At 39.8% G+C, this 13,736-nt stretch overlaps 1 protein-coding gene across 1 annotated transcript in view; it reads left to right on the forward strand.

Annotated features, from left to right (window-relative positions):
* LOC129108113 (voltage-dependent calcium channel subunit alpha-2/delta-1) overlaps positions 1-2,004 on the forward strand; it is a 56,785-nt gene extending 54,781 nt beyond the window's left edge. Inside the window, exon 39 of the mRNA XM_054619777.1 lies at positions 1,968-2,004. Within this exon, the coding sequence (XP_054475752.1) occupies positions 1,968-2,004 (37 nt within the window). The remainder of the gene's footprint in view (positions 1-1,967) is intronic.
* The last annotated feature ends 11,732 nt before the right edge of the window (positions 2,005-13,736 follow it).

Here is a 13,736-nt window from a genome sequence, read left to right on the forward strand (position 1 = left end):
GGTTCGTCGAAATGCTCTTATCGACCAAATGAATGCATATTTTTGGGGGTTGATTATTTCGGATTGGCTTTCAGAATGTGAATCACTTCTTAATAGGCTTTGAATTTGAACGTCATAATTGTTCTATTTTCGGAAATTATATGAATATTGGCAGGTGCATGCTGGTCGGCTTTGAATCTGTTATCATTTAGGACTAAGTATAAAATAATAAGGGTTAAAAATAATTGGAATGCTCAAAATTGCTTTAAATGTTTAGTCATAATTCCTTAACGCTACCAGGTAGAGTGCAAAGTGTACCGTGGACGATTTGGTTAATCTAGACATTACATGCAGATTTATTTTTTTCCCTCCATCGACCAAATGATTGGTTGAAGTATTAGAAGTGGTAGAATTTTAGTTGATCTCAATAATCTTTGGTTGACTACAGCCCCGATGATTTTTTTTTTGTTCCTGGGCCATCGTAATGTGCTGGACTAGGGCAAATCAGGTTCTACAATAGTTGGCTTGAGAAGGAAATGGCCCACTAGAAATAAGTAGAATACACACTGTGGTAAAAAAAACAGATGGTATTTATTTCTTAGTTGCATGCCTATCTCCCTAACAGAATGCCTGTCTTTCTTTAGCATCTTGTTGTTTTTTCACCCCAACAGATGGAGAGCAGATTGAATCTTGGCAGTAAAAAGTGTTAAATCAATTTGATATAATAGCATCATACCACAACAATTCAATTATAGCAGCACAAAACTATGTATAATATATATTCGTAGCCATATTTTTTATTTATTTAGCATTGCTAAATGCTTCGTCAACCAAATATGTTCGCACATTTGGATGTATTTTCCGTCAAACTGAGAAGTCTTTAGGGGTTTCAGAGAATGCAATGGTAGAGTCAGACCTGGTACAGTAGCAAATGCCCTTATGTCGATTCCCATGAGGAGTTGAATGGAAATTCATGTATTGTACCATTTGAGGCAAATCACTAAAACAAATGAGCAAGGTGGATACCTTTTGTGTGAGATCATTGCTTTGCCACCCAACTTTCAATAGTTTAAAGGACATCTAAATATTTGTAAAAATGATTTCCTATAGCTTTGTGAACTGAGCCTTTCATTGTCTTCTAAAGGCGTAGATAACACACATAATGGGCCACTAGTTCATGTGTCTGCATGTCTGTATTGTGGAGAATCTGTGCTGGGAGGCAAAGGGAAGGTGAGGAATGGCTGAGGAAGTCAATGTACAGAGTAAAAGTAGGCTGCATCCCTTTTTCCTTTTTCTATCTGTCACATTACTTTTGGCTCAGCTCCTCATAGGAAGACAGTTTGTGTCTAGGCCAGTTCATTTCGTCACTGGAGTAAACAGAGGAAGCTCCACGTGGCTTTCCTGCCCTTTGAATACAGAAGACTCCCACCTCTTTCTCCTGGGCCTTTGGCATGCACGGATATCCTGAATACTCCCATCAAATACAAAAGCGCCACACACTGTAATAGACAGGGGCATGCACAGACACGCACACACATGTGCACGTAAATCAGAATTAGGTTGAGGACACCTCTATAACTGCAGCAGAGCATTTAAATGAAATGTTCATTTGAGGATATACACTTGTTGCTTTCTTGCTAAGAGATGGATGAGGAGATAGCTACCTCGCTGGTTGATATAAAGCAACCACCGAGCGCCAGTTAGCTCAGAAGAAAGAGAGATATCAATCTTTTCATCTAACTATATAAATCCTAAAATGTTGAACTGTGCCTTTAATATGACAGATAGACTTAGGAATAATATAGAGCACAACACAGTAGGATATACAGTAATATAATAGAGATCCTTAGGATTAGTAACGGTACAATCATGAACTGCTCATTATATGTAGTAGCAAAAGTAGTGGTGATGTTGGTAGTTTTAGTGGAGCTACTGGATGTAGGAGAAGACGGTGTATATAACTGATTGACAATTGATTTGTCCAACAGGAAGATGATTCTGACTGTGGAGGAGGGTCCTGCCTAAGCCCGTGTCTTTTGCCGATGCTTGGGCTCCAACTACTGCTGCTGTGGCTCATCACATCTTTACAGAACTCATGACCCCTACACACACACTCACACACTCACACAATGTTCATCTCATCCCACCAGAGGCCAGAAGACACTTCAGTTATGCCATCCAGGATGTATGCAGAATATTTGCAAAAAAAGACATACAGTATCATCATTTCCATGTTCCAATGCCAAAGGGTGCACATTAATTTCCTCCTTGTCATTTTCAAAAAACAGAGACACGTTTACTGTTCTCAGCTGCACTCATTTCCATGAAATAATCCTTAATACTCTCCTATGGTGCAAAAGAGCTAACCAAACCCTTTAATTCTGCCTCATTTGTTTCTCTGATTTATTTAGCAGAGGTTGAAGAGTCCAACTATGCCAACTAAATATCATTCAAAGACTGTATGTTCACTGATGGCGTTGATTTGTGATGTTGTCGATATTGTTTGTTGCTTATTATACTTATTGCGTATGAATCATAATGCTGCAATGATTTATTATTTTTGGCAACCAGTGCAACTATGAAGAATATCCCTTTTGTTTGAGTGTTTTTAAAATGTACTGTACCTATTTATTTCATTTTTTTTGTACTCAAAATCAACTAGCATTTCGTGACTAGTTAGGTGTTGTATTGTAGCAGCATGTGCTCAGTACAGAGCTAAAGACAACACCAGTACTCTGACGCCAAAGCTCCACACAGAACCAAGGACCCCAAACACACACAGACCTACTACAGAGAATCTGCAGGCTAGTTTATTTTAAGAGATTCCTCAGACGTGGGTGTGCATCAGTATTCAAGTTACAACGTTAGCTAAATAGATAGATACAAAAGAAAGTTACTGAAAAGTGAGATCATGTGAATTACAATCTGTTAGCATATTACAACTACAAATATGTTTGTTCTTGGTCTGACAGCTTTGGTTGTCTTCAATTTGATGCATCAGATTCCCAGTGCCTACGTAGTAGCTCAAACGGTGAACCAGAGTTGTATTCTTACCATGTATGCTTCTTTGAAAAGGCTTACTGCAGGATAGCAGAGAAGGTAGGCCTTGCAGTAAAATGTTGTATATTGGGCCAAATCTGCTGCAGTTAATCTAATTGATGTGGCCCAGGGAGCAGTAGTAACAATCAGTATTTTGATCGTGGAAGAGAATACTATTCCCTCCATGGTCAAAACAAACCTAAACCAGAATAGAGCTTTGTTTTCCAACAACTCTTTTATTAGTGGTGTTTCTGTTCCCTTTCTGGATCACCAGACTCAGGAGCCAAGATGACTTGTGAATGAGATCAGCATATCAAAATGACTGTTTCATTGTTTTCTTCTCCTTGCTGTTCTCCTTATGCTTGTTTCCTTTATGTTTTGCTCTATAAGTGCTGTGAAGCAGATGCTGAAGGCTCAGTGTCGTAATGCTGCAATGTCATGGGATGAGCTTGTTCTGTGTTTGAACGCTGTCTATGCCTATGATCAGCATCAGGGCCTGTTGGAGAGAACTTTGAGAATACACTTCTACCAGTGGTAATTTTGCATTGCCTTACATTACCATATGTCATAGAGGTCACACTTTAGTGTTTGTTTTCCCTTTTTAAGCTATTTAAACAAAGTTCAGTTCTCTCCACCTCGCCTTCATGGTGACCTTGTTGGGTGTTCAGGTTATGCCTGTCTATCAAAGTCGCGTGTTGACTTGTGTTTTAACCCGGGGGTCCCGTGTCTATGTGCAGGCATGTGCGTGTCCCTCCGATATCTGATTGTGCTTTATTACTGCACATGAATTACTCTTTTGTGGAACTTGATTAGCCTGAATAAATTTTGTATACATTTGTACACTAATACTATTTACTGTATAAAAGAGAAAATGAAAGAAAAGAAAAATTGTTTATAATATGGTGTTGATTATTGTGCAAATATATATTCACAATAAAAGTGTTGTATTGTTATGACCTGAGGCGCTCATTTTTATTGTCACATCTGGCCACTCGATTTGGCTCCCCTTGGATCAGACCAAACATGTCATACTTCCTGGAGAAAGAGACAGCTGCTAAAAAGTATTTTCCCCTGTGTTTGTGTATGAAGTTCATGCTAGTGATTGCTACTTTGTCACATAGCCTTGTACATTTAATTATTTCCTCACTGACTGAAGAATTTCAGATAATTTAGGAAATTAGAATTAAAGAGTTATTTAACACCAGGCTTAAAATCAGTGTTTCACTACCCTCTCTGGTTGAAAGTTTAAAGTAATTTACATCTAACCACACAGAGCATCACGGAAGGATGGGATTTGTGGTTTGGTGTGTTCAAAAGTGTGCTCTGTTGCATGTGTAACTATGCCCAACAAACAGGTTACACTTCTACATTGCTACAGGAAGGAGAGAAGTTAAACCAATGACTGTATGCAACCCACAAGTTTTTCAGGAGTTGTTAGGTTACCCTCAATGGGAAACTGCTGATTTTGAACTAGCTGTGTATCACTACAATGCAAGTAGTATATACCAATGAACAACATTCAACCTCCAACAAAATGGTTTAAATGTCCACAATGTTTTGTTTTAAATTGGTTATTAATAAATAAATAATCCAGGTTCCTATGTTTTTTTCAACATAACATACTTGGGCAAACACACAATATTGTACAGTATAAATGGCCACTCTGGAGAATACCTAATCGCTCTTTTTTTAAAATACCCACGAACTAATTATTTCATGTTTGCTGAATTCTTCCTTCATCTTCCAACCTCAATTACAAACAGCTATAAACACACACATGGATTTTCACATGAATACCAGATTGAGAAAGTGAACAGAAGCTCCCTCTAAATGAAGATCTTAACTGTAGGTATGATGAAACAGCATGGCAGTGTGCTGTCACTGAGGTCATAAATCAGTTTTTCCAATTCTGTGACGCCTCTGGCAACATTATTGACACAGACAGTTCAGCCATCGCCATTGCAGCAGGAGAAAGACAGATGCTAACATCAGAGTAGTTGAGCATTATGAGCGCTTTACTTGATGGTATTTGTGTTTATCTGATGGTAATCTAAGAATCAATAGAGCCACGGTTTTGGGTGGAGAATAAAAAGACGTTTGTTTTTCTAGTAGATGTGTCAGACTGGGAGGTCTTTGCATGTGTGCTATATAGCGATATGTAGAGGGGAGTTGGTAACAGGATACTCTTGTAAATGGGGACAAGGTCGTACCCTTTAACATGCCTGGTTTAAGAAGTTACAGACGCAAGAAAAGCAGGGACAAGTTCTACATCTCTTTTCAATTTAAATTTGGAATTCTTCATAAGCTTTAAAACGAAACAAGAAAATGCATCAACCAATGTTGTTTTTTTACAACTTGTGTCTTAGTTTTGTGGTTTATCCTTTTAATTGTGACAATTTACCAACATCATTGCTGACATATGGGACTAAAGTATCTTAACTGAGTCAATCCAGCACATGCAACAGCTTCCCTTTTTTCTCTTTTCTGTTCTATCCTCTTATTTTTCCTTTTCTAGGTGGTTAACAGTCATGTTAACCAGAGTCATGTTAAAAAAGCAAGAAGGGAGGAAATGCAATAAAGCTTGCAGTCCCGAATCAAATAATAGGTTCACGGTGATGGCATTTGTCTTAGAATGCTGGCCAAACACAAAACAAGTCCATATTTTCAACATGGTATTTAAACTGTATGTTTGGAAAGAAAGTAAAGTTAACCATTAAAATAATAACCTTTTCTGTCTGTTAAACATTTTATTTTCTGGTTAAACGTTGGCCTTCCATACTTGCACGAAAGGAAATATGTGCACATGTAAATTTAGAATTCAAAGATGATTACAATGGACATATTTGGTTCGCCCTTGTTTTTGCATCCAAAGGAATGTTTTATATAACTTGGTTAAATTAAGGATCTGTTCAAAACTTGTGTGATAGTAAAACTCCATTCTGACTTCCAATTAATATGCAGTTGTTCTGGTATTGTCAAAATAAAACAATGATTCATACAATAGAGGCAGTTCATTTGAGTGACAGGCATTTTCTTTTTTTGTTTTAACCCCACTACCAAATAATGTACCCCTTTTCAAGCGTAGTTTTGATGTTTTATTCTGCCAATTAGCCTTTTTTATTTACCTACTACTATATTTCTGCAGAACACCATTAGGTTCCTCAAGACAGAACATTTAATCCAATCTAAAGCCATCAAAGCAGGAACTGTATGACTCATTGGTGGTTAAGTAAAAGTCAGAGTGTCTGTTTGAGTTTGTTCCACTAATTGCAGGAAGTGACACATGAGATTGATGCTGCATCAACAACATAACCCGTGACTGGAACAGCATGTCATTAGTGAACCTCTCTAAAGTTCATTTGATAGTAATATTACGTCCATTTGCGTAGAGTTTTACCAGTTAATGATATTTTTGGAACTTTGATCGTACCATTAGTCCTATATTTAGTCCCAAAACCCTCAGCAGCCTCTGGGTCATGACACCCTGAGGGCAATCAACCCAAGAAATAATAAACTTCCCTCAATCTGGTAACTTTAATGCCGTTTACTTTAGCTGCAAGATTTTTAATTGACACCGTTTGTTTTTTTCTAATATTGAAAACGTGTACACTTCCTGTAAGCAGCAACAGAGAGGTCACAGTTTTCCATCACCATAAAACACAGCTGGGCAAGGGCATCAGGGTCACGAAGGTTCTGTACATGCCGTAAAAAAGCCAAACCGATTCCTGACTGTGCTGTGAAGTCTTACAGTATTGTAAGTGACTGCTTCCCTGACTGACTGACTACTGTGTGTTTTCATGCATGAGGCACACTACCTCTTCCCAGACCTGAATCAAACAGTATTTTGAGATAAATCTTTATGTTTATGGAACTCTAAATGGCTTAAGTTTATCGCAAAAGCAAACTACCAAACCCGTCAAATAAGTTCTTAATCACACAAAAGGATCAACAATAGGCCTCAGATATTTTCCTGTGATTGTTCAATTTGTTGGCACCTGCTTTTACAAACCCCCACCCAATCTGGCAACAACATAAGCCAACAAAAACCTTAAAATACATTTGAAAAATGGGGGTGAGAAAAAGACTGGTCTTAGACTAACTGAGAGTTGGAAAGAACACCAAACACACACTTGGCATGGCTTATGAGGAAATGCCACAGGCTTTCTCAAGCCCATAAACATGGCCACACACTTGTCTGTTCTCACCAACTTGTTTTTTCTTTCTCCTCTTCGCTCAGATCGTAAAGCATGCTCTGCTGCGTGCATCTCAGTGTGTGTGCTCAGTGTGATTGGCGGGCGTAACACTGGAAAACTCTGTCCAGGTGAACAGTCTCAACGGGACACATTCCATTCCAGCCCAGATTGGGGATTGATTTGTGGATTTTCTCTGCGTTTAGAGTGGGGCCTAACATACATTAACTGGTAACATGAGGTGTTAGATTTGTGGGGGGCAAGCACATTCACCAAGGTTAAAGAGTAGTAGTCATTCTCTTCATGGGATGAGGTATTTTGTTGAGCCTCTTTTTTCATGCTTTTTTGTGAATATGTGAGCACCAGCAGCGCTATGGAGTGAAGTTCTTACTACAGGTTCACTGTTTTGTTTGTGTTGTGCACAATTCAAACAATTGTTTGTCACATTTAATACAATACAAACCCATAGAGTCAGAATAATCATTAGACCTGACACCCTCTTCATGATGAACGTCTATTGTAACTTACAGCTACTACGAGGTACTTGGATTTTTATGTTGATTTTGGCGTCTTGTCGACAAAAGCGGTAGTGTTTCTGAGCACCAAACTACCTTTAGAAAATACCAAATTTCAGCAGGGTCTGACAGTCTGCCCACCTTAGTCCTGGTTCTCCCATGACAATTCCTTCCCTCCAGCAAGCCCAGCAATATGGCCTGGGCCTCTAGCAGTGTGGTGTCGATGTTGGCTTGCAGCAGGGACCGGCAGAGCAGGAAGGTTTTAGCTCTGCTGCCTTTGACCTGCAGGGGCTCGAGCTCTGGCGTGAGGTGGAGAGTTCCACGCCTGGCTGAATCTAGGGCTGTTCACGGCAGGTCAGTCACTGCCATCTCTTATGGAATCTTGTTTGCAGGAGTTTCTAGTGAACCTGCATCCATATAGAAATAGCCCATCTTCTCGCTGATGGTTTACATATGTAGGTCATAAAGAAGCATCAGTGATAAATTGAGTGTGTTCCTTATACTAACATCGATAAACCAGACTAAGAGGTAAATAGAAAGTTTTGCAACTGAGTGCAATTTTCCACTTTTTTGTGGGGGGAGAGGAAAGAAATTATTTGTTTAATCTTTTCTATAATAACCTTATTTATCATTCATTTTGTTCTCATGTATTTTACAAAAGTACAATGACAAAATTACTCTGTTTGCTAGGCAGCACAGTTATGGGTGCATTTCACCCTTTCAAGGCTTTTAGAGAAATACACAGATTGTTTTTCGCTTATTTGTGCAGGTTTAGCGACCGCAAAAGCCGTACTATTTTTTGTGAATCAGCCTCTCACAGTTTTCAGACATAATAGAGGACACGTGAGGATGTACTTTTTAGTTTCACATTTTTTGCATCCTTAACATGCTAACATTTTTCAAGTACTAAATACAACAAATGCTGATCGGAATGTCATTTGCAGGTAGTTGGTCATAAACCAAAGTATAGGACAACTATAGGATCGCTGAAGTTATTGAGATTCATCCTTTGGGGATATTGAATTTCTTTGTTCCAGATATTTAAATTGCTGGCTCAAAAGATTAAAGTTATTCAGGAGTAAGGCATACACCAGTCAAAATGACTTTTGACAACCTGAACTCAAAAGTTGGTCTATTGAAGGAACCCTTATGACAGAATTAGCTAGGCCTTTTCAAAAAAATAACAAATTAACAAAAATATTAGCTTGTTTATCATCTGTACAGCACTTTGCATTGCAATACCCTGCAGGTTAGGTGCTTAACCCAAAAAGTATGATTTTTTTGTTGATTGACAAAATATGTTATTGACTATTCTATATCTCACCCCAATTAATGAATGTCCTATGTCCTGACCCTTCTTACGTAACTAGAGTCTATGGTCCTGACCAGTGAGCCATCCTGATCTAATTACTAGAGATCAATATAAATATCGTTAACCGATTGTCTTTGCCTCAACCAGCTAGGCAGTCTTGCCCAAAAAATTGACTGCTATCTACTCCCTACTCTAAACCGGCCGTTAGGGTCAGCAAGTGATTAACAACTGCCTCATCTTGTTGTCGTTAGGGAATACGAACTGTTCCTCTTTTGATTTGCATGCATAGTAAGTCAGTTGCATGTATGTTTGTATTTGTGTATAACAATCGCTTAGCATATGACTAACGGAACTAAAAGCAGAGTGTGCCTTCTCACAGGAGAGCTAGTTAACGTTAACGTCAGCTGTTAGCAGCCGGGGGGAGTCCTGCATTGTGTTTGTCTAACAGAGCTAACAGCTAACGTAACTAATTGTGGTTTGTATTTACTCAGAATTGCCCATTGCAGACTCACTACTACACTCTATTGCACTTTTCTAGTTGGTTTTTTCATGTATCACAAAATCTGCTAGCACAACTGACAAAATAAGTGAGTAAATTAGATATACATATTCAGGTTTACTTGGTAAACAATATAGATCAACAGACAAAAAAACAGTAAAAAAGGTCACCCTGATGTGGTTGTGGAAGCATTGAGTATTGTGCCAATGGCATCTTTGCTGTGTCCTCTTCTAAGAGTGAGTGGAACCTTAAAACTTTTGCAACTGAGTCCTTAAGACCCCACAGAACACGTCTGTGTGTTTTCATGCTTCAAGTTACCTGCATGCGTGTCTGGCGATTCACTCAGGTGGGCTCTGAAGACCCAGGCTGCACACTGTCCTGCTTACCCTACGCTATGTTCACCATCAACGTGTTAATTACACGTATGAGGTCTGACACACAGACACATGTGGGATGAAATGTACCTGCTGCCCCAGAGCAGCTTTTCCCCCTCTGTTCTTTAATTATACCGACCACCCTCCCTCCCCTGTGTCTCTCCAGTTCTACGTGAGTCAGGCGCGGGGTAAATTAGCAGTAAGCAGCAGACAAGAGAAGCTGACTGTTAGCAGATGTGGAAGAAATGAGGAAACACAGGTGTAGGCACTATTTTAAGATCTGCTCTCCCCTTCCCCTTCGGGCAGTGTTTGGTTTCCTATCTTGGCTGTAATTTTTGCCCTTGCGGTAGTTATTCCTTTATAGTGATATGTGCATGGAATTTTATGTTTCAAGTGTTTCACTTCAGCTACATTTCAGATTTTGGATAGTCTCTTTGTGTGCAAGTGAAATGTTTAATTAAGTTACTGTTTAATCTCGTTACTCACCGCCAGTTTAATTTTGATCAAATTTCAAGCTCTAATGAAATCCGGAAAGCATAGGTACTACTGTAAACCTCTGTACCCAGGACAATGGTTTCAAATAATAAACATTTGTATCTGAAAGCAGGACAATAGTACAAAATAGTCCTTCCTCTACAATTTAGCTTGTGTATGTTAACATGACCCATTTGTGTGTGTTTTCAAGTTTGTTTCAGAGTTGTGCACTTTTGAGTGACAGTACAATAGAGTGTGTGTGGGATGTTGATGTGTTTGCGGGACACACTTCATGTGTACCATGCTAAAGGATGTGTGTTATTTAAACAGTTATGGCTTGTGTGGATATACAAACTCACCAGGCCATTTTGTTGATGTATTGTTCCAAGGTTCTGGTCTCAAACGTTCATATCAACACCCATAAACACAGGAGGGTACGAACAAAAGGCTGCGTAAGGTCTCTGCACTGTGAACTGGACTGTTGAGTTTAAATGGTTAGTCTTAAGACTCATATGGCTCAACATGAGAATTATCTTGTGAATTGAAAAGCTGCTGTTTAATGAGAAACTGATAGCAGACTTACAATAATTCTTGTAAGTTTTATTTGCAAAAGGTCCTTTTAGTTGGAAGTAAAAACCCCCACCCACCCCCAACAAAGAAATGCATGCAATTTCCAAGAAACATCTGCAGACATGACATGATTCAGCACGTCATGAGTCATTAGTTAGACTTTGCCTTCTACTTTCTTTGTAAAGCAAGAGTCATTTTCAGTATATCAGTGACAATGACAAAAGCAGTTGTTCTCTGTTAGAGAGTGAAGAAAAATCAATGGCATATTGAGTGTTTTACTGTATTTCTTTTGAAGTCATCTGATCATCTTTAAAGCTATTTTTGGGGATGTGTTGGTGACTCAGTCTTCTAATGTGCATTAAAATGAACTGATGTGCTAAACTCCAGTTTTGCATTTCGGTCTGCTACGCACTCTCCAGCCTTTTTGTTTTCACCATCGTAATCTGAAAAAACAAATGAAAATGTGACTTGAAGGCAGACCACAGGGCTCAGTGGGAACAAAAGGTCTGGTTTTACACAAGTTCTATCCGAGAAGCTATATCTATTAAGTGTTGTGGACAGATAGTGCATGTGCGTAGTTTATTTGTGTTGCCCGTAACTGTCAGCAGATCTCAATTACGAGCACTGACTACAATCGCATGCACTGACAACAGGAAGTGTGTGTTTGTTTAAAGGAGGATCTCTTGACAGAGTATCTGTGTTTATAGCATCTTGGCCAGACACTGTCATCACTAACCCCAACACGCACACACACACACACACACACACACACACACACACACACACACACACACACACACACACACACACACACTCACAGAACCCATAAATGTCTTTAGTTTCTCATTAGAGTGAAATACCTTAGCCACCTCTGCTCTACACTTCCTCAATCTGGATCCCGTTACAGTTTCCTTATCTCTCCCCGTCTCACTCAAACTATCACACTGTCTGTCCCCTATCCCTGTCTTCCCTTCTTTCAATTTTCCATCCCACTCCATCTCTTGTACATATGGTCGTATGGCTGTAATCTGGAAGCGAGGCTGGAGCGATTAGAGGTCACAACGAGGTCCGACTAACTCTCTGCAGATGAAAACACATATGGATGTGTACATACACACATATGTACACAGATTGTTCACAGTATACAACGATTGACTCACACCATGCACACAAAAACTTCCAAACAAATCTTCAGGAAGTCTATTAATACTACCCACACTCCACAAATATGCACTCAGACAGCCCAGCCTTCAGCACACTGTCTGTATTGTGCCTTCCTGTTACAGTCCATCCATTTTACTCACATCGCTCTTCATCAACGCTATCTCAGTATCAACTTCTTCATTCTCTATATCATCTCCATCTCCCACTGAACTTCCTCCCTCCATTACTAGCTGCATGAAGATATGAAGTTTCGGGAAATAACCAGCCACAGATGTGAGGAGTCTTGGATGGTGACGGCGCTCATATGAGCGAGCAGTGGGCTACCGGGTCTCTCTAATTTCCATCTTTTAGCAGAAGCCGTGGCCCTCAGACGCAGCGAAAACACCCACTGGATTTTTGCTAGGAGAGTCAGTAATGAGATTGTGGTGATGGGGGCTCAAACAAGCTCAATCTGCTGCTCGTTATGTGTGAGCATGCGTGTTTGTGAATGTGACTGAAGAAAGAGAGTCTGAATGCATGTTTGCATGCAAGACACAGCGTGTGTGGTTGCAGTGAATGTGCATGTACGTACGTAACTGAAGGTGGAGAGAGAGTGAGAGACTTGTGCTCTGCTCCAGTGAAAGTATCTGACTCATGCTGATGTTTATTATTGCGAATGACTCTGTGGTCCTCTCAGGAAGCCGCAGGAGCATTACTCATTGAAGCAGAGAGGAGCTAGAGATGGAGTCCTTCTCCTCCTACATATTTATCCATCTATTCCTCTGTTTAAAGAAAATACCGGGAATCCCCACGATGCTGTAACTCTCAATCTGCTGCCGGGATAACTAATGTGATTTCTATTTACTGTGCACCCCCATTGGACTGTCATTGGAGGACAGGAGCGTTTCTCTGTGACTGGCGCATTATAGACGTTTAGAGAAAAACGCTAAGGCCAGCTAAGTGTCACATCTCCTATCTCATGCTGTCATCGCTGGAAATAGAGATGACACTCCGAAGATGGATTGGGATGTCTTGTCCTCATCCACCCCCCACCAGTAACTTCACTTCTTATCTGATAAAGGGGGGAAGGAGGAAAGTAGCATAAACAACACCCCCCCCCCCTTCTTTTTTTACAATCCCATTGAATTTCCCGGTGCTGATAAGTGCCTGCCAATATCTGTTTTATTATGCATGCTGTTCTGTTCTTTTTTTTTTTTTGGGGGGGGGACGACACAAGACAATGATTGAGTGGGATGCTGCTGTCTGACAGAGAGGGATGAATTAGATGAATATATAAAATGATTATTATAGTGTTCCTACAATGTGTTGTTTATATTGTGCCTATATCAGAACCACACTGATGTTTCTTGTAATGGAGGTATTGCTTATTGGGCAATTGAATCACAACATAATGTTAAAACAATATTCTAACGACATACAAAGATACAGAGAGTATGATAGAGACCTGCACTGATAAGGATGGAGAGAAAGGAAGAAGACTTAATTGAAAAGAGAAAAAAAAAAAAAGAGAGAGCGAAAGGGAGAGAGAGGTAAAGTCACACATAGGCACGGGGGAGGGAGGGAGGGAGGGAGGAGAGGAACTACTTAGAGAGGAGACGCATCATCTGTGCAGTGGTGGAA

This window comes from Anoplopoma fimbria, chromosome 19 (genome assembly GCF_027596085.1).
Source record: "Anoplopoma fimbria isolate UVic2021 breed Golden Eagle Sablefish chromosome 19, Afim_UVic_2022, whole genome shotgun sequence".
Taxonomy (NCBI): domain Eukaryota; kingdom Metazoa; phylum Chordata; class Actinopteri; order Perciformes; family Anoplopomatidae; genus Anoplopoma; species Anoplopoma fimbria.